General features: G+C 53.0%; 1 protein-coding gene across 2 annotated transcripts; it reads right to left on the bottom strand.

Annotated features, from left to right (window-relative positions):
- Positions 1-14,618: 14,618 nt before the first annotated feature.
- Positions 14,619-18,049, bottom strand: AEN (apoptosis enhancing nuclease). Of its 2 annotated transcripts, none has more exons than XM_058847236.1 (4): positions 17,917-18,049; positions 16,874-17,544; positions 16,388-16,588; positions 14,619-16,025 (listed from the first exon to the last, which is right to left on the bottom strand). In XM_058847236.1, exons 2-4 carry the CDS (start codon positions 17,540-17,542, stop codon positions 15,822-15,824), a joined length of 1,074 nt encoding a protein of 357 aa, XP_058703219.1. In that variant the 5' UTR covers positions 17,543-17,544; positions 17,917-18,049; the 3' UTR covers positions 14,619-15,821. The 2 variants fall into 2 exon arrangements, with proteins under 2 accessions (XP_058703219.1, XP_058703218.1); XM_058847235.1 differs by having other exon boundaries at positions 17,880-18,027.
- Between the last annotated feature and the right edge of the window lie 3,345 nt (positions 18,050-21,394).

Genomic DNA, 21,394 nt, shown 5'->3' with positions numbered 1-21,394 from the left:
CCAGCCCCAGACTTCCATGGCACAGAATCTACCCTGACCCTCCAGCCAAGAGCTCTGCTCCCAGAGGAAGGGAAGACAGAGAGATGTGCACGAGAGGTAGGAACAAGGTCCTGTCAGGTCAAAGTGCCTGGCTGCAAGGATAATAATCAAAGCAACAGGGATCTCTGGAGGAAGGGAGCCCAGCAAGATCATCCCTTCTGCAGACACAGGCTGCAGGCACCTGGTAGTCACATCTCTGCCATGAGAACTGAATAAGCTCATCTGGATTTTCTTCTGTTTTCCCCCTGCACCCCCAAAAAAACCAACCCAAAAAACCTAACAAAGGAGAGGACCAGGAAGAGATTGTACTTGATCTTGGGCAAGAAGAACAGGCTGGCCAGGAGACAAGTACATATTGTGCACTAACCATCCACCACCTAACGAGTGCTGGATGTGGCGTCCAGTGTCTCAAGGCAGGGGTGCTGTTCAGAGAACATCAGCACGTGCTGCACTGAAAGGAAGCTCAGGGTCCTCTTTCCAGCACCTTCTGGAGTTTATGTCTTTAAAAAGCATGATCAGACAGTTGTTTCTGAATGGCCAGAGCACTGAGATAATTGTTGCTACAGACAGTGGGAACAGGTGAGGTGTGGGCTTGAGGACTGTGCCCAGGGAAGGTCAAGAATACCCCAGCTTTCCCCAGCCCTGACATGATGGGACAGACCTGGAAACAGAAACATCCTCTCCATCTGTACAGAGGCTTGGAAAATGCTTCTGCTACTTGAAGAGCAATCCTTCAGGGCTCTCTTGCTGCTCTCTGAGCAGCAGTGATGGGTTTCAGTGCCCAGGTTTCAGCCCTGTGTGTTGCCCTGCAGCTGGCTGGGTGGTGAGGGGAGTCTGTGCTGTGCAGGCAAGCTCAGGCTGGCCTGGGGAAGGGACAGAGGGGCTTGCATTGCTGGGACACACACAGCATGCTTTGGGACAGAGTACAGCCCAGGCTATGGCTCATCCCAAAGCTTGGCCAGCCCAGAGAAAGCTGGAAAGAGCCCTGGGATGATAGAAGGAGTTCTCAACTCTTCCTCTGACTACGGCTTTTGTGAGTCAGGTTGTGTTTGCATAAACTAGACCTGGTTGCTAGCTGCAGGTTTTCCTGCCCATAACCACCATGCCTTTAAAGGCTTTCAGCTCTGCCATTACAGAAATTATTATGGTGCCTCCATCTCTACCTTGCTGCACACACATTCTGGATGGAGCAGTCAGTGTGTGATAACACTAAGGGAATAAGATTATTTGGGCAATTTTTCTTCTTTTGACAGAACTTGAACTATGAGAGAATCTAGTAAGAGCAATTACTGGCAGAATGGACATGGAAAGGGTGATTTTTAAAGCAAATATTGGAGAGGGTGTTTGGAGTGAGGGATTGAGAAAGAAATTTGGCTTGTGTCCCATCAGAGCAAGCAATGCAGCTTTGTCACCACAGAGGTCCTACAGTCCCAAACCTGTGGAAGAAAGGAGTTCAAGAACTCATTTTGAATAAACACACACTGAAAGACAGCAGAAAGCTGTGTTTTTTTCTCAAGCAATGGGCAAGTGAAAAGGCAAAAAACTTCAGCAAGCCACTGGCTGACAGGTTTCTCCCCATGTTGACTGAGTGGAGGGAAGATACTGGCCAGCATGCTATATCCAAACTGCGGGTGTGCCAGGATATTCTGAAATTCTGCCCATATTCATAGCCTGACTCATCCTGCAAGAGCTTGTTGGGTGGAAAGTGCCCCCTCCTCAACCTCCATGGCAGAGCCAAGAGTTACAGCAGCCTTTGGGTAGGCCCATGGCAGGGACTTTATGGAAGAATCCTTGACATTCAAAGCCTACAGTTGTCTTGAGACAGAAAGCCTCATTCCACCCTGCCTTACTCACATCTTTCCCACACAGTGGAGGTTAGAAGATGTGCCATATATCCTCCTCTCCCCATCAGAGCTGCAAGACTTGCTTAAGGGCATGTTGGCATTGCTGTGCCAGGTTCAGATTTTCTTTTACAGCTCAGATTTACCTGCCAGACGTTCCCTGGGACAAATGACAATCTCTCCAGAGCCCAGCAGTGGCACAAGCTGGCACCTCACATGCTTACAGTAGGAAAGCACAACTTCCAGAGGACTCAGCACTGAGATAGGCAGGACTGTCTTGGAGGGGAAAAAAGAAAAAATAAAAGCCATGCTGGACATTTACTGTTTTTGGAAAAGAAATGTCAGAGCAACAAAAGAAAATCCAGATGTGCTGCATTCGCATGGTAACAGGCTAATTTGAGACAGCCCCACCTGATTTCTAGCAGCTTAGCACTTCTCTTGCAGTTTATTGACTCAGGATTTTCTCATTATTGGCTCATCTTTGGGAGAAAATACTATTCCTTCTTGGCATTTGATTTTCTTTCAGAAATACTGTTTTTATCTCTATTCTTTCAGCAAGTTTTCCTAAGAAGGAACTGGACACCTTCAAGCTGGGCTGGAGTTTTGCCACGGTCATCTACAAGGATGCAATCTTGGTGCAACTCAAAGGGCTGAGAACAGGGCTGAAGGCAGCAGCATCTCTGTCTGCAGGTGCTCTCCTCCACTCCAGCAGCTGTGATTAGAGCAGTGCACAGTCACTGTCACACTTACATCAGGAATTGGCATCCCTCATGAGGGGGCTGAAGGGGTATTGGACTTTAAAGGCCAGCTTGGGATGCATGATTAATCCAAAAACCCTCCTGGTAAAGGGCAGTGGAGAGAGAGAGAAGCCAATCTGGGATGGGGAGCTCACCAAACAGGCAGATGTCTTTCCCTGCTCATGTATCTCCTAACAGAAATCTTTGGATTCCCAGTTTGTTTAAATGAGGTAGGTCCAGGGAGGCCTACATTAAGCACCTAGCAGCCAGTACATTCACAGTACAGCCCCGGTGGGGATCCAGCCTCTTCCCAGCTCAGTTCAGACACCCACACCTGGCAGGTCAAGGGATGCTGAGCTACAAGTGCTGCTTTGTCAGCAGAAGCATTTCCAGCCACGTTCCTGCTGCCCCTGGGGCTGTTTCACCAGGAAGGGCTTGGCCCCATGGACACAGCAAACTTGCTGCTGAGCTGGCCCACAGGAAGGCACGTCCATGCAAAGCCCATGATTCCTTTCATTCCTGAAGCCTGCTTTCTCCCACTAAGCATAAACCCAGCCCAGCTTCCTGCCTGTGCAACGCTGAGGAAAGCTCATATCCAGCGGGACAAATCTGGAGTGAAGTGGGTTTCAGCACAAGCTGAGGAAATGGAATGAATTTCAGACATTTCTGGAATTTCAACTACTTCATCAAGCAGCTGTGCACAGGTGCTCAGTGCTAAGGGCTGGCAGGAAGGAAGCTGATAGCTCAGCACAGGGAGAAACAGAGGTGGGAAGGCCAAGGATAGGCTGGTCCCACCCCAGTGCCAGCTGCAGACCCCTGCTCATCTTATTGCCACCCTGCCAGCACCTCAGGGCTTCTGCCAGGTCCCTCTGAAACACTGAAGGGGACCAAGCAGGAAGAGACAATCTTTGTCTCTGGCTGATAAGACAGTATTTCTCAGAGACCTCTCCATGGCCAAGCTTTAAATTTTGCACTTGGGGCCATCTGAGCCCAAGGCAGATGCTGGCTGAAACCCCTGGCAGCCTGTCCTAGGAGTGGAGCCTCCTGTGTGCGACAGCAGGCACGAAAGCTCAGTGGCCCATCACAGGAGATATTTCTCTAAGGAATAGAACAGGCAAAAAAATTTAGATTAGTCCTCTTCTAGATTTTCATTGGTGTAATAAAAGTCCCTGTGTCCTGGATGCCAGGGAGGTCTGGGGGAGGGGGAAGAGAGGGTGAAAGTGAATTAAATGGGCCTTTCAGAAGGAAAGAGAGCACTTAATCTTCTCTAGCCCATTGAGTGCAGATGCTGTTGAAGCCTCCCTGCCATGATAGCCGGCAGAGCTCACCCATATTGTCTTCTGACAGTCCCAGAGGAGACTGGCAGAGGGGAGCGGTGCAGGAGGGGAAGGGTGTGTGCTGGCTCCAGAAACAGGCACCAGTTTACACCTGCAGGGTGAAACCAGGAGCAGGCTGTGTCCAGGAGCACTGGGATAGCAGGTACCTCACCTTGGGATGAGACAAAGTATTTCAGCTCCACCCTCCTGGGAGAGACACTAACTACAAGGTGGGGTGGTGAGGAGAGCATGAGGCTGTGAGTGGAAAGCATCGAAAGTCACCTTCACATGTGGTCACCAATGATGCCAGAAGGGAACCCAAGCCTGGAAGGTGGGTCAGGGTACATCTGGGAGAAACAGGCAGATGTTTCTGTTCCACGTTCACTTAAACAGCACTAGAGGCAGCTCCAGCTTTCCACAGGACAGAGGACACAGGTGGGCAGAGAATCCCCCACTCTGATCCCTCACCTGAGCCTGCCCATCCCAGCACCAGGGTTCTCTAGGAGCAGGCTCATCAGGCACCTCTTCCTTTTGTGTGAGGGTTTAGGTGACAGGGGAGGGAAGAGAATTTTTGTCAGGCTGCTGGTGTACAGCCAGCAGTACTTGTAGAGCCAGGGAACATTGTGCTGAAGTGCTGTGGAGATGAGGAGGGTAATAGGAATAACTAAAACTAAAAATCTTTGGATTCTAAGAACTTAAAAGCAAGATATATTTTAAACACTTAGTAGCTGCAGCTGGGGGTCAGCAATGCTGCCTACCTGAGGCCGTGTGAACTAAGAACGTTAATTGAGCCTCCTGGGTATGTAAGCCTCTTATCTACTTACACACAGTGCTTTATCTGGGTGGGGAAAAAAAATGAGATTATTAGCAACTTTTAATGAACAGCAGTAGGATGTGCGTGTTCACTACTCTTTGCTGGAAGATGCTTTCCTCTCTCTGTTTTTCTTTATAACTATTAGCTTTTTAGCATACGAGCCAGGACTTCAAAAGGTGTGGTGTCAGAGGAAGGGAGATGGCTCCTATTAATTTTTTCAGGGCTGAAAGTGTTCTCAAAGCTTCTGCTCTGCTCCTTAATCCTACAGGTGCTTCTCAGTTTCTCAGATCTGATAACTCAAAGGTGTGGGGCTCTCCCTGCCTTGCTTAAGTGACTCCCTGTTTAGCAAGGCAGCCTTTGAAGCTGCTGTCCTCAGCACCTCATGGTGCCTGTGCTCTGCCCGGGGTGCACAGACAGTGTGGATGGGCCAGAGCTCCTGGCAGGCACAGGGACCTTGAGGACGCAGTGGTGGAGGAAGTGGAGGGTGGAGGTTATGCTTGGGGTGATTTAAATGCAGCTTGGAGGCATGGAAGAGTCTCTCTCTGTAAATCCCATGATTTTATGTTGGAGGATAGCAGACACTGGTCTGGGTGGTGCTCATGGCTTGGGGGTCAGGCTTGGCTGCAGGGGCCTGGCTGGGAGTTACCCACAGTTTTGCTCTGTTTTTAGGAGCATAGGTGACAAATCAGAGTGACATCAGCACCATGCTGGTGCCCTGCTGCCCTCTGCCTCCTGCCAGAGTGGGGGGACATGCTGGCCCACAAGTCCCAAGGTCCTTGTGCCTGGAGAAGGAAGCTGATATGGAAGAGCCTATCTGCAGGAGCAGGAGATTAAACCCCCGGCATGGATTTTCCCAAGGCAGACTGACTCCAGCCAGGGGCTCGAGGGAGCTCTGCCCTCCCTCCTGTCACCAGCCCTGCCTCTCACCCTGCCACTGCTGTGCCTCCTGACGTGATCCCTCCTGCTCCGCGTGTCCTTCTGATCTGGGAGTGACTTCCACCAGCTGCTGCCTTTTTCTTTAATGTCTCAGAGAACTGTGTTTGCTTTTCAGATTCCCTTTCCTGATTGTTTTGAAAGACAGATGCCCTCTGCTCCCGCTCCTGTTAAAAGCCATGGCTTTTCTTGCTTCTAGTGGGCTGTAAACATCTTTCCTGTTACAAATGTGCCCTTTCAGTTGCTCTCTGGCTCTAAGCAGTGTTGTTTTTCTCTTTCTTTTTGTAAGCTGATTTTTGTTTATTACCCTCTTATCCATAAGCTGCTAAAGGCAGGCAAGCAGAGATGGGGTAATTTCCCCTTCTAAGCTCCACTTCCTAACTAAATTACACCTGGATCTGCCACTAACATTAAGGATGCTGTACTTGAGAGAGGATTCAGGCCAGGATGAGGGTTTGAGAGCACTGCAGGGCTTTCTCCTTGCTCTCTTGTTGTGTTTGCACCTGGAGGCTATTGGGAGCTTCAGCTGTGGGGAATCCACAGTGGTCTGTGGCTTGGCCCAAATGATTCCTAAGCAAGGGCAGGGTGAGAGGGAGGAGCAAAGCAGGTCCCAAAGCAGGGTTTTATAATTCTCCCTCCTCACATCTAGACTGAATCCAAGGAATTGGTCAGTCCCTCTCCCTGCAAGAGCCAAGCACACCATAAGATGGAGTTCGAGGCAGGGGCAGGCACCTTGCAGCTCCGATTCCTTGCCCTCATCCTGCCCTGAGAGGCTGATTCTTTTCCACGTGTTCCCACAAACTTTCAGTTCCATTCTCAGCTTGAGTTTTCAAAACTGCTTCTCCCACTGCACCTAAGGGTTCATCTACCATCTTCCTTGCACATCTCACTTCTGGTCCCAGCTTAGCTGCTTCTGCCCATAGGAAGCAGAGGTGGGGGGGAAGAAGCCCTGCAATTGAGGATCTCAAAGTGGTTCACAACGCTCTTCTGTCCTTACTGTGATGCTGCTTCTGGTGGTGGGAAAACTGAGTCCGGGAGCGGTGGTGGGGTCATGTGTACTTCAGGCATCAAGTGCCTGCGAGCACAAGAGCAGAAGCAGTTTGCAGGATCCCTGCACAGCCACTCTCACCCACCCCTGCAGCCCCTGCAGTACAAAACAGGCTGTGGCTGGCAGTGGTTGCCTTGTCCTGGAGCTCACCAGTGCCAGCCCCAGGATGGTGATGATGGTTCAGGTGGAGGGGGGGGCACGAGGTGGAGAGGGAGCTTTTAAAATGCTGCAGGGCTTGGCATGAGGCAAAGAAATGCAGCAGGGAGAAGGCTCTCTTCCAAACTTATATATATTATTTAAAAAAAAAAAAAAAAAGGAAAAAAACCCCAAAAGCTGGAGCTAAAAAGGCAGCTTGAGGAACGGAGCTGCTGGAGTTTTCCGAGAAGGCTCCCAAGATGCACAATGGGAACATCTGTACCTCGGCTGGCGCCTTGGAAGGGTCTCAGGCCGCAGAGTGGGGCTGGCGTCAGGCGGCTGCGGCCCTGCCTCGCTGCCTCCCTCTCCCCAGAGCTTTGCCTCGGCTCCTCCCGCTGCCCCTCTTGCCTCGCAGCGAGCTGTAAATCCCCTTTCCCACCTCTCCTCCTTCGCCACGGGCTCTGGGCTGCCGAGAGCCCCGCAGCAGGAGCAGGGGAGCAGGAGGTTTGGCCCTGGGAACAAGCGTCCTCTGTGCTGCCCGTGAAAGGCAGCTTCATCAGGCTCCTGCTCAAAACGCCCCGTTTTTGGGAGCTGCCAGAGGGTCAGCCCTGCTCTGGGCACAGAGACACAGCCCAAAGCCGTGCACACACGCGGGGGCTCGGCTCTGCTCCCCTGCTCTCGGGGCTGCAGGCAGCCAGGATGGATCCTGCTGGGGCTGGGGGCTCTCTCTGCCTTTGTGCCTTGGGCCTGCTCCTGCTGGGGGAGTGGGTGAGTGCCCACAGTCATTGCTGCAGGCTGGCCGAGCCCCACAGGCTCCCAGTGCGGCAAATTCCCATGAGCTGAGCTTCTGGGCCCTCTGAGGGTGGCAAGGGTGGCCTGAGAATCAAGTCCGACTGGAAAACTCCTTCCCCTTGAATTCCCATCTTTCTTGCTCCCCACCACTACTGCCCCTGTCCCCTCCTGGTGGTCCCTTCAAAGCTCAGTGCTTGCCTGGTGCCAACAAAGGAGGTTTGAGAGGAGACAGAGCCCACCTGAGGCTTGGTTCTCAGCAGGAAATTTTCTCTCCAGAGTGGGAAGTAAATGTGGAAAATGCATCTATGTTCAATGTAGCATGGAAGCACAGAGCACTTCCCTCACAAGGGGGTATCCTGAGCTTTGCACAAAGGTAAATTATGGATATGACAGGAATGTGTAGCTGTACTGAGGTGTTGTTCCTGACACTGGACATAACTGCAAAATTTTGGGTTTTATTTGCAGGGTTGGGGGGCAGTGGGTTGTCAGGTCCCCAGGCAGAAAGGGTGAAGGTTTCTGAGGGTGGGATTTGCCAGGGACGAAGGTGCCATTCGTAGATGTGACATGAACCTGCATCTGTTCAAGGCAGGAGCATCATTTGATTGTTGGAGGGCAGCCCCCATGGAGGAGCCTGGCACTGAATTCCCAGTTTAATTTGGTCAGGCTTTCCTCCACTGAGAGGGCCCTAAAAGATCAAAAGGAGGCTCTGTAGGCAGTTGTTGTGTTCATGTGCTCATTCTCTACATTCACCCCCAAAATGAGAGATGCTAAGGAGGCCTCTGAGTGCTGTTTTGCCCTGTTTTCATAGCAGTCAGTGATGCCAGAGGCCAAGAGGACCATTCCTGCCTCCTGCTGACATTAGGTCCTCAAGACTCATTGGCAAGGTGTCCCCTTCAGGACATTTAGGCTGCTGATGCTGAAGGCAAGCATAATTTCCAGCTTGATCTGCTCGGTATCAAAACTCTAACCCTAAAAAACAACAATATAAAAATAACAATAAAAACTTGGCACAGTTGCTCCAACCCTGGTGTCTGGATGGCTCTGCAGGACCTGGAGCAGTGTGAGTCCCTGTGAATGGACAGAACTCAGGGTTTGCCTGGGGCAGGGCAGAGATGAGCAGAGATGAGAAATTTTTCACCCTAAACTGCATGTTAATGCCATCTTAAAATGACAACAACTGCTACTCTGTGTAGCTCTGGCTTTGATGCTTTCCATCACACTGCTATTTTAAGAGACCAGAAGATTAACAGGGACTCTGGCATGTCCCACAGTGCCACCACAGAGTGGTCTTGTGTGACTTGGCCCCTGGAAGTTGCCACTCATGGTTGGGATCCCCACCTTATAAAAGCAGGAGTGGTTTCCAATAAAAGAGAAAAGGTCTCCATCCTGGCCAGGTGAAGGCCAAATGCAAACAGACACAATGCTGCCCTGGAGCATCTCTGGCTGTTCCTACCCTGGGTCCATGGGTGGTCCTGTATCCACAGGATGCCCTGCATCCCTGTCCCACCACATCCTCCTGCCCATGGCAGGGTCTTCCCTAAAAGACACAGCTAATGTTACTTTATGCCCCTGGTTTTACATTCCTAAATGAATTCCTACCCTCTGACTAACGCTAATGGGTGTTAGCTTGTTTTCCTCCTCTTTCCCCCTGTCTGGTGCTCAGGAACTACAGCTGTACATGTTTTTTGGTGACAGTTAATGGATGGTTAGTCACTATTTTACTCAAATGCATTTGCGATGGAATTGCCTCTTTGTCCATTTTCTCCTCCTGTTTTGGGGCTGTCACCATAATAGCGGTAGAATTTTAAAATACTAATGGATCCAGGAAGACCTGGGATATGGGAGAGGCCAGTGCTCTGGTTATCAGACCTCGAAGGTGCCAAAGCATGCAGGGATTTAACTGAGTGATATAAGTGGCCTTCACGCTACTTTCGTGCTTGTGAGCTTCTGAAATACATCCTGGGAAGCAGAGGCATAGCTGATCCCTATCCCATCCCATCCCATCCCAGCCTGTGAGGGGATAATTCAGGAACCAGCAGCCCGAGGGCACCATCTAGTGAACAGCCGGGACTGCAGAAACCTGAAATGGGCAGAAATTGAGTGAAAATTGGAACTGGGGGCTCCCCGGGGGTCAGCTGAGGGGATTCAGTAATCATGCTTTGTGCTTTCCCTCTACTCCTGTTATTTTTAAATTTTCTCCATCAGGTTCCCCCCCGTGAAGAGCCTTCAGCACACCGCACCCTTTGTGGCAGGGATATTGGCCTGGGGCACACCACACCTGCTGCTCTGCCCTGGCCAGTGGTGTTGGGAAGATGATGGCATTATGTTCTCTTGTTTGGCAGGGAAAAAAAAAAAAAAAAAAAAAAAAAAAAGGTTATTTCTAGTGCTTTGTGAGGGGACGCAGGTGTGCAGGAGTGGAGTGGGGGAGGCAGCTCTGTTGTGGGGCAGGTCTGAGCTGGAGGCATGGGCTGTTCTTTCAGCTGAGATGAAACCTCCCTTTAAGAGAAAAATTTAAAAAGCACCACAGGTACAACAGCTCCCCATCATCCCCAGGGTGAGAGGGAAAAAGAAGAGGCTGGAAGACCACAGGTTTGGTGCACAGCTTCAGGGTCCCTGAAATGATGCAGCAAATGGGGATGAAGGAAACACCACACCACACTGCTGCTGTCCCCAGTGCCAGAGGGCTGAGCTAGTCCTCTCCCCACATTGCCTTACTGGGAATGGCACACCTTGCCAGGAGAAAGCTGTCCTATCACTTGCTGCTCCCCCAGGAAGATTGGTTTCTGCAGCCCTAAAGCGATTCTCTTCTTTGATATCCATTGCTGTTACCAGCCTGACTCCCACAACGTGTCCCTGCTCCCACTGATTCCAGGGTCAGCCCCATCCGTAAGATCAGTGGTTATTTTATTACCTGGCTTTCAGAGAGGCTGTGGTTAAGGCACTGGCTTATGCTCATGCATTCAACCTCACTGTCCTTGAAGCCTTTCCCTGGGTAGCCGCTGGAAGAGAGAATCTCAGGGCAGGAGCAAGGAAAGGTGACATCCCGGAGCAGGACCACAGCAGTGACCAACCCCTCAGCTCCTCCTTGTCCTGGCGGTGCTGCACCCCCCAAGTCCCTCCTGACCTAGGGGTGGCACCTCCAGCAGCTGGTGGCCCCCATGACCTGTTGGCACCCAGCCCTAGCTGTCCCCGTGAGCGCAGGGCTGTGGGGTGCTGGGGTGGGGTGAGCCATTCCGGGGGTGGCTGCCTGCACAGAGAATAGAGGGGGTTATCCTTGGGGGCTTCTTTGTGTCTGTGCAGCAGCCCTTGCACGCAAAGCTTTTGTGGAGCAGGAACTGAGGAGTACAGAGGCACTCGGGTCAGGCCACCCCACCCTTTGCAGCCCCCTGTGGGGCCAGCTCCCCGGGGAGGACGGAACCGCTGGGAATTGTGCTTTTCCCTCTCATATTCACGCAGTCACGATGGTTAGTTAAGTGGCTTGTTTTTCATTAGGAAAAGACTGTTGCTAGGCCACCCTGCTCCCCGGCGTTGGTCGGGAAGGGGTTTTGCAGCCAATCCGGGAGGCAGTGCTGGGGTTTGCACACGCACACATCACGCACACCCCTCCTGCAGCCCAGGTGCTAAGCGGCCGCCAGATGTGCCTATTCATTTCCACATCACACCTATCCGCTTCTTCCGGCCAAGCCGCTTATTAAGGCTCCTGAGATTTTAATTGAGAGTTGGACGAGAGTTTTCTGCCTTCTAATTTACCTTCGGGGAGTAGAGGAGAGGGGTGGGTGGGGGTGCAGGGAACATGGGTCCTCCCTCTGCTATGGCTGCTTTGGTCCCTGGTGAAATGCTGGAGTGAAGCCTCTGCTCTCTGACTGCAAACAAGGTGAATCGTCCCTCTGTCTCCACAGCGAGGGGACAGACTGCCTCAGCTTAGGGGACTGTTATTAGGTACCAGCATTGTTCCACCCCAAGACATTCACATTGTGATTTTTAGGGATGTCCTGTCCAACACCAGGTGTTGGTGAGCTCCTTCTGTGAGTGATTTGGGCTTTACGTGGCATTTCAACCATATGTAGTGTGACAAGCAGAGCCAGCAGCAAAGCAAGCCAGGTGTTTGATCAGGGGATGCTGCTCCCAGCCGTGCTCCCCATGCAAACAGTCCCTGGCAGCTGGGAGAGGGGCTGGACCATGATCAGGGATGCAGGGCAGGAGGGTCAGACACGTCCCTGCTACAGGGCTCCTGGTACAGCTGCTGCTCTGCCATGGTGCTATTCCAAGGACCCTACAGGTGTCCAGCCCCCACCCAGCAGAATCTGTGGTGCATGGACAAGGGAGGCAGCGAGCAGAGCCCAGGATGTGAGCAGGATGGAGCCTTTCACAGCTGCAAAGCTCTCACCATGGCAGGAAAGGAACAGATATGAAAATATGCAGGAAAAGGTGGACAAGCCACACAGGTCTCAGTTTTTGAGTGCCCCCCCATGAAAATCCCCATGTAGCAGGAGGAAAGCTCAATAAAAGCAAGAGAAAACATTGAATTGTGCCTGCTGCTCAAGGAGAAGCTGTTGCTAGACAGAAGCAAAAGCCGTCACCATCGGCTCCCATTGGCTCAGCCCCACTCCAGTGACGGCCTTATCGGTTACCTGCACTCGCAGCTGGCTGGAAAAAACTCATTTGACAATGTTTTCCCTCTGATAAAAAAGCCCAGTGCTGGATTCATGGGTTTGGGTTAATCATTGTTCAGGGGTTGTTGAGATAACAGCTGAGTTTTCTGCAGATTCTTCAATTATCACAAAATTAAGCCTAAATGGTGAGCCAGCCCAGCTCTCCTTCTCCCGCCTAAAGATGCTCAGCCTCCCGACACGAGCTCCAGCAGGCTGCTCGTGAGATGAGCCGGAGCGTGTGATGAGCTGGAGTTTGTTCAGCCATGGCAACTCCGAGCTGGCATGGAGGTGAATATTCACAAGCACCTGTGAAAATCCCGATTAGCTCTCAGAGGCTGAAAACGGGGCGAATGTTGCCATTTAGATTATTGAGAGCAAACATTGTTGGCAGGGATCAGATTGCCACCACCTCTAATCACCCATGCGAGGTTTGCTCAGCAGCAGTCCTTTTTGGGGGGGCTGCAGTACACAGTGTTGGGGTTTTCCAAGCCCTTCAAATTCGATGCAAATAAGGATTAACCCTCAAATTTGTTTCTCACCTTCCCCAAGAGGTGCAGGGCACGGCAGCACCAAAGGGCAGCTGGCCTTTGGCTGCCTCCAAATTTGCCTCCAAAGCAGGGTGGATATTTCAGCAGGAGGTTTAAATCAGTGGATGCTCAAGATTTTGGAAAAGCTTTCTTTCCTTAATTATGCCTTAGGCTGATGGCAATGCAGTCACAGGCTGATAAAGCCTTCTCCAGGTTCACCCCAACACACCTGTGTCTCACACCGGCCATCACAGGGCTTGGTGCAAGGCAGTGAGACAGGGGGGCTGCAGGGGCAACAGGTTGGGGCTCAGCTGGACAAATAATTTGGGAGCCATGGAGTGCCCCATATAAGTTCTCCACAAAGTCATGTACACCCTGGGGGGGATGTGGTTACACGGGCCAGGTTATCTGGCCATGAGCAAGGCTCTGCTCTGTCCTTCCTCCAGGTCTGCTTTCCCAGGAGCAAAGACAGCACTGCTGCATCACTTTTGGAATGCCACCATCTACTGACAGTGGGATGCAGAGCATTTCACCTTTCCTACAGCCTTGCTTCCCTCCTGCCACCCTGGGGGAGGTGCAGATGGCAGAGAGGAGGAAACAGATCCTCCTGCACCCCTCTGTGTGCCTCGTGGGGTTCAGGTCCTGCTGACATTGCACAGCCCAGCTGAGCTGCACCCGGAGGCTGGCACAGAGGGTGCTGCTGGCCCTGTTTTACAGCTTGCTGCATCAGGAACACACCTGGGACAAACTGGAACAAGCAGGATTTAAAGGCATACCATGGGGCCATGTTTCCTTTCCTGTCCAGACCATGAGGTCACGGCAGAGCCCAGGTTATTTTATCTGTTGAAGGATGATTGTTTTTGGGCCACTGTGGGGACAAAGATTTTTAGACGTGTCTGACACATTTCAAAGCATGTCTGAGCTGTTCCTGGCTTCCTCTGCCAGGCAGGGAGGAGTTAAGATGGGAAGTGCAAGATGTGTCTGGTAATGGCACTGATGTGTGCGTCAGGTGTGTCTACGTCACCCGGCTGCCTTGGCCGCTTCCCAAGGCTGGGGCTGAGCTCTCCTTACCTTCCACTGGCTGCTGGGAAAAGCCTGGGATGGTCTAGCCTGGCTGATGGGGTCATGGACTCCATTCCAGTGCTGGCTGTTGTACCCACTGTGCTGCACCAGGCTCCCCAAAGTCCCCAGAGTGCTGGCAGTCCTGGAGCCTGCTCTGCCACTTCCCATCTCACAGCCCAGGCAGGGGCACTGTGCTCAAGGGATGCACCCGAGGGCTGCCATTAAGGCACATGGCAAAATAATACCAATTTTCTATAACCACGACTGTTCAGTTTGCTGGTGAATCAGGTAACTCCATGTGTCCAGCCCAAACCCCTCTCTGGTGCTCACACACCCAGCTGGGGCACATTTCTGCAGCCACAGATCATGTACATGTCACCTACAGGTAGTCACTGCAGATGAGCATTACCCTGTCCCCACACCACAACAGCAGCCACAGCTCACATTCCCAAAATGATCTTGCTCCCAGACCCTGGGCTCTGGCTGAGCCCATCCCCTGCTCCTCCTGTCTTCACAAGGATGTCCCCAGAGCAGAGGGGACAAGCCTGTACCCCAAGGAACTACCTACTCCAGCAGCTCAAAGCACCTTTTCCACCTGCAGGTGAGTTTGAAGGCCTAGAACATGGCATGGTACTTGGTCAGCTGCTTGCCAGCCTCATCCCTGCCCTCTCACTCCTGGAGAACTGCCAGATCAAATCATGCAGAATATACACAAGGGTTTTAGCCAGAAGAGTTTTTAATTCAGAATTGGACAATTATGTGAATAATTTATTTAAAATGAAGTGCATTCTATGCTCTTGTCCAGGCTGATCAGGACACTGATTAGACACAGACCTTCCTTCAGAACTTCATTGTGCAGTTGGATCCCTACAAATCTATGGGGCCTGATGGGATTAATCCAAGAATCCTCAGAGCTGCTGATGTCATTACAGAGCTGCTCAACTACTTCTGAGCAGTCTGGGAATCCAGGGAGGTCCCAGCTGACTGAAAGCCGGCAAATGTTGCCCCAGTTTTGAAGGGCAAGGGTGCTGGAAACTACAGCCTGTCAGTCTCACTTTCACTGACAGGCAAAATCACGGAAAGTATTTTTCTGGGAGGTACTGAAAAACACCAGGAGCACAATGTAGTCATGGGTCACAACCAGCATGGCTCCATGAGGGCAAAGTCCTGCTCACTCAACCTGATTTCCTCCTACAACAGGGTACCCACCTAGCTGATCAAGGGACACCAGGTGGTGAAATCTTTTTGGACTTAAACATTTTGATACTGTCTCTCACAATATCCTTCTGGACAAAATATTCAGCACACAACTGGAGCTGAGCCCTGGAACAAGCTCCCCAGGGAAGTGATCACAGCGCCAAGCATGTCTGATTTCAAGGAGTTTTTGGACAAAGCTCTCAGGCACGTGGTGGGATTCTTTGGGTGTCCTGTGCAGGGCCAGGTGTTGGACACAATGATCCTCGTGGATCCCTTCCAACTTGGCATATTCTATGGTTCTATGAAAGAAAGTGAGGAGCAAACTGGCTCAGTTTGCAGCCTTTGGGCATCAGCAAAACACCTCAGCCCCTCCACAGGGAAACTTGCCCCTTGCTGTCTGAGAGGACAACCCCACAGAAGGCATGGAGGATGTTGGCAGCCCCCCTTATACGCCCAGAGGCTCCTCCAGGCTGACACAGGACCCTGCTCATCCTCAAGTGACAGATGAACACGGAGCAGTCACAGCCCTTATTTCTGCGTGACAGCTCAAGGCTGCAGACAGCATTTTCGGGAGATTGCTTGTGTGCAGGTGTCACTATGTCTTCATCCCTGAACAGGGCTGGGTAGTGGGCACAAGCCCCAGGGGAGGAGGTCAGCAGTCACCTCCACCTTTAACAGCTGAAGGCTGCAGGATGGCCCAAAACGCACGGAGGAGATGCTGTCCCCCATCACAGGCTGCTTGTCATCAGGTCTGTGGGCCAGTACTGGTCATCCAGGTACTGGCTGCTGTCTGCAGCAGGGTCTGTGACAGGGCTGGGGGGCCGGGGGGGCAGGCTGTGTGCCAGCTCCTTCTCCCACTGCACCTCCACCAGTCTGTACAGCTCCATGGCTGTCTGAGCATCCTCCACCGATGAGTGTCCTCTGCAGCCAACCTGAGAAAAGGGGAAGAAGCCTTGTTAGATAAAGGGACAGCAAAAATCTCACAGGTCATGTTGTCTGCTTGCTTGGAAGGACACAACTGCTGTGGGTTTTGGAGACAGCAAAGTTTTGATATAGCCAAGGCCATACAGGTATGTCTTCCACCCTTTTGGAGGGCACAGACCCTGTCCCCATTTTAATGAGAAGCTTGGGAGGTCCTGGGCTCTCCCAGCTTATTCATAGCCAGGAGCACTGTGTGAACAAGGCTCATCTCCACCTCACAGAGAACACTCATGAAGGTGGGAGGACCAAGCTGACCACAGAGGTTCATAACTAACACAGGGCTGTTTCCCATCTCAGGGTTCCTGGTGCATACCTGGATCTTTTTATGGAGCAAGTGCATGGCCAAGTTCTTGAGGGACACATTGGCTTTGACAGGCAGTCCTGCCCTCTTCTTCAGCACAGGGCTCTGGCTGGTGTCTCGAGTCCTTTCTTTCGGGTGGAAGTACTTCAGGGCTTGGAAGTCATTGTGGATGGCGTGTCCTACCACAATCTTGTCTTTCAGGATCTTCAGGATCTGGAAGAGTCAGAGAGGATTAGACAGCCAACGCAGTGAAAGAAACACCAATTAAGAATAAAATAAGCCATTTTTTATTAAACTTAGCTCCTTGACTTCTAGTTTTTATGTTCCCAGAAGAAAGAAGCAAGCACAGTAACCCACTGCACAGCTTCAGAGGCTCCTGTTCACGTGTTGTGTCTCTGCCTCAGAGAAACCCAGCACAGGCCACCAAGAACCCCCATTTGAGTCTGACAGACAACACAGATGCTTTTTGGCATTTTTTGATTTCTCTTTTTTCCTCACCTCCGCCTGGGCAGCTGCAAAGGGAATAGCATTCTTCATGTGCCGCTTGGTGATGCCGCTCCAGCGCGTCCGGTAGTCCACAATGGGGAGCTCGGGCCGGATGTACTTGTCATAGATGACATCCCCCTCATAGTTCACCACGGAGCATCGTGCCAGCTCGCTCAGCCTGCCCTGAGGACCGGTGCCCACCATCTCACAGTCAATGGCCACGTATTTGCCCGGGCGCAGGACGAGGGAGGACGTCCGCACCCTCTTGGAGCTGCCCTGGGACAGCAGCACGGAGTGGTGCCTGGCTATGCTGTCCGGAGAGGCAGACGGAGACAGGGATGCAGATGCGATCCGTGTGGGCTTGGGGACCTTGTCACAGCATGGTGCCGTGGTGCCATTTGCCTCGGTGAGTGTAGTGTGTCCCTCCAGCCCCGACTCAGCGGTCTGACCGCCCAGGTGCCCATGGGGGCTCAGCAGCCCCTTTTGCTCCAGCAGCGCCCGGCGCTTCATGAACCGCTGGTGCTTTCGGCTCCTCTTCTTGCTGCGACCCTGTGGCGAGCTGGGGCCCTTCGGGGCCTGAGCGCAGCCCCCCGCGGTGGGGACATGGGTGCCTTGCAGGGTGGGCGTGGAGACCTTCGGGGCGGGCAGCAGCGGGGTCATCTGTCCTTTTCCTGGTGGCATTCCTGCGGGAGCGTGCACAGGGGCCTGAGTGCCGTGCGGTGCCCACGCTCCCCTGTGGGGAAAGGAGGCGCATACCCCAGGGCAAATCGCGGGGTGGCACAGCCGGGAGCTATGGGGCAAGGGAAAGGGCGGGGACGGACACGGACACACTGTCACACCCTGTCCCCGCGCCTTTGCCCCCTCCCTGCCCGCTCCCACACCGCCCCATTCCCGGTCCCACGGTCCTGCCCACCCCCCTCGCCGATCGGCAGCCCCCTGCCCACCCCACTGCCCCCTCTGTCCCTCCCATTCCGTACTCCCTAGGGCCCCGTCTGCCCATTACCCGGGCCCTCTCTACCTCGCTCCAGGCCCCAGCTCCCTGCCCGCGCCGTTACCCGTCCCCAGGCCCCTGCCGGCCCCAGCGGGCCCTATGGCGGCCGCGGTGTCCCCGCTGTCCCCGCTGTCCCCGCTGTCCCCGCTCCGGCCGCTCCCGCCGCCGCTCACACGTGTCCGGCCCGGAAGCCGCCGCGCGCACATGCCCGGGCAAGTCCCGCCGTGGCCACGCCCCCTGCGCCTCCATTGGCTGCGCCGCGCGGCTAATTTACATACGGGGCGGGGCTTGGGCCGGCCCCGAGGGCGGGGGAGTTCGGGGTTCGGGGGTTTTTGGGGGTCCCACAGCTGCAGCTGCCGGCACAAACCGGGAGTTCGGGGTTTTTGGGGGTCCCACAGCCTCAGTTGCCGGCCCAAACCGGGAGTTCGGGGTTTTTGGGGGTCCCACAGCTGCAGCTGCCAGCCCAGACCGGCTGATGCTCGGGGCTCCAGCCCGTCCCGCCTCTGCCCCTCGGTGGTGGCGCTGTGGGGCCCAGCTCCGCGGCCTGGAGCGCAGCCTGGCACGGATATGCCGCCGTTCTCCCGTGTGTTCTCTCCCTGACCCTGTGGGATCCCTTCGTCCTGCAGAGGGGTGCGCTGGGGCTCGGCACCTTGGGGTTTGCATCCTCCAGGCTCTGCCGAGACGCTCCCCAGAGCCTGTGGGGGCAGCTCCGGCCGGGGCACGGTTGAAGGTGGGGTTTCAGACCGGCCTCTCGTTGCTTCACTCTCAAGGCTCACAAAAGCAATGTCCGAGGTGGTCAGAAGGGGAGGAGGGCCGCAGGCAGCCCCAGCCACCAGCTTGTCCCCATGCGTTCAGCATCGCTGCGGAGGCCGTGTGCCCTAGGGCAGACTGTGACTTGTTGTGGTGGGATGAGCCATACAACAACAAAATCACTAGTCTTCCACAGGGAACCAGGCACTGTGTCCGTCCTCATCCCCCTGGGCCTTGCTGGGAGTGTTCCCTCTCCCTGCTACCGACCGGGCTCACAGGGATGCAGGACAAGTGTTTTCACACTCCAGCGATCTCCCTTTCCACCACCCATTAGCTTCTCTAGCCCTGTCAGAAAGGAAATGTTTAGATTAGCCTGTGACTTATTTTTGCATATTTCTTTTCTGTTTTTCTTCTGGTCAGTAAACCTCTTCCTTAAATCAGTTGCTCCATGTTTTGCGTTTCTTGCTTCCATGCCTGCTGTTCAGCTAATTAATCTCCCTTTAATCAAAGTCATTCAAGTGTCTCACAATATCTTGCTAGGGAGTCCTGTCAGGTTTCTGTGTAGAAATTTATACTCTTTTTCTGGTGTTTTTTGTGAAACTCTGTATTACAGCTCTTGGAGACGGTTCATTTCATATTCCTGGGCCTCTTCATCCCGTTTTTCTCCCTGTAAATGAGGTGGTGAGCTCACTATCACCACACAAGTGGGAGCAAACTCGAGCCTTGCTGTGAGGGACATGGGCTTGCATTTTTCCTCCAGCTCTGGGTGGATAAGGAGGTGGTGTCACTGCCTGCTTTTCTCCCTCACACTCTGCATTATATGATGAGAGATTCAAGTGCCTGGCTGAGAGCTTCTCCCTGGACACATTGCTGTTCCACCTGTGGTCTGATCACTTTTGGTTTGTCCACGACAAACCCATCCATCTTCCTTCTTTCCATTCCAGGATGTATAGTTTGCATTCCCTTTTAGATTGCAAAGTTTTAGCTGTACCCTCACAAGGACAAAGAAACTGCAACAGAAGAAATTAGGGCATGTGGGGAGGCAGTGAAAAGCTTTCCCCAGTTTTCCAAAGTGACCAGACTTGAGAAACCAGACAGTCCAGGATGCAAGGGAACAGTGCTATCATTTTTTCTCCCTACTCCATATGCAAAGAGGGAGGTGAAAAAAAGTCAAAATATCTTTGAAAGACAAGTCAAAATAACTTTGAAAGTGTGCTGTGGCATCCTGCGATCCCACTGACCCCTGGATCCTGAGTAGATGGTTCTCCCACAGCAGATATTTCCCCCTTTGGTAAAAGCCTTGTGTTGAACAGGGATGCTACTCACCTCTCCAGGGTCCTGGGGCCATGCTGGGGATGAAGAGTTGGGCACCAGATGGTAGAAATCATATTTCAGATGTGGCAGATGAGCTGAGATGAAGGCAGAGCGTGCCAGAGCCCGAGAGAGGTTTCTGCGGTGTTTGCACAATTTGAAATAATAACGAAATCTGTAAAACTCTGGGTAGAGCACGACTAGAATAACAGGCTAAATTTGTCAGATGAATAATTTACTAGAAGTGATTGGCTGTGCTCCAAGTGAGATGAGCACCAGCCTAGTTTCAGGCTGAGCAGCCTGGGTCTCTGTCCTCAGCTGGGAGCTGTTCCCCCTCCTGCTGCCTGGTCATTGCTCTGCCATTAAAGCTGGTCTCTAGAACAGGGGCTTTTCCCCAGGTCATCACTGCCCGAGGCTGCAGGGATTCCTGCAGAGCTCCTGGTGCCCTCCAGAGGTGTCTGATCTTCATTTTCAAGGCTCTTCTTTGCAGGGCAGAGGTGGTGAAAGTGGGCGTCTGTCTCTGGTTCCAGGCTCCTGCAGTCACCTATCCTCTGCCTCTTTCCCTCTTCCAACCACTCCTCTGGCCTTGGCCATGGTGCAGAGCGGATGGAAGAACAGACACATCTTGACATTTGAGATGGGGAAGGAGATGAAGTCCCAGCGCTCAGAGGAGATGGTGACTGCAGCCTCAGCAAGCAATTAACGTGATCATGTTTATGAATGTGGATCAGTAATTCCAGGTAAATTCCCCAAGAGCAGTGCTGCAGGCGAACAAAGCCTCCTGCCCACCCAGGAGCCTGCCAGCAGGCCCCACCAGAGCCAGCACATCCCTGCTGTGACTCTAAACTGCTTTATTTCCTCATGCCAGCCTAGATATGCATCATTTTGTCTCTGATGCCTCGATGCCAGAGCTCCTTTTTGCAGTGCTGGTTGCACCATGTTCCCCTGGACCTCTCTGTTCCCTCCCTGCCAAGGGGGTAGATTGGAGGGAGAGGGATAGGTTAACTCAGAGAAGGCAGCAAGGACCCAGCTTTGCCTCCAGGTGTGATGAGGGGTCACTCCATCATCCTGGGCTCTGCAGGCTGCCTGGTGCCTCCCCATCACCCACCAGTGGTTGGGGAACCTCACCAGGGCTCCCTGAGTTGCTCCCATCACTCTGTGTAGGCTTGTGGCAGGGCCATGTGGTTTGTGCCCACCAGCATCCAGAAGATCAAACGGAAGCTGGGAAGCTCAGAAATAGGTTGGGGTAGTGACCAATTTCTGGACCTGATTTTCTTTAGAGAAAGAAAGTCTCATCATGAAGGAGCACCTGGAAATGCCAGCAGCATCCTTTGGTGCAGGGGACCAGCTGGGGCAGCCAGTGCCTTGTGGCTGAGGTGTCACCAGACACAGTCTGAGGCCAGCAGCACGAGGATGTCAGAACAAACAGGCACCATGCCACTCCCGGGCCTTTGCCATGATGGGTCTCTGAGGACTGCAGC

The sequence above is a fragment of the Poecile atricapillus genome, chromosome 11 (genome assembly GCF_030490865.1).
Source record: "Poecile atricapillus isolate bPoeAtr1 chromosome 11, bPoeAtr1.hap1, whole genome shotgun sequence".
Classification (NCBI taxonomy): domain Eukaryota; kingdom Metazoa; phylum Chordata; class Aves; order Passeriformes; family Paridae; genus Poecile; species Poecile atricapillus.
Note: the sequence above shows the minus strand (reverse complement) of the source record. Positions and strands in the feature narration are given on the sequence as shown.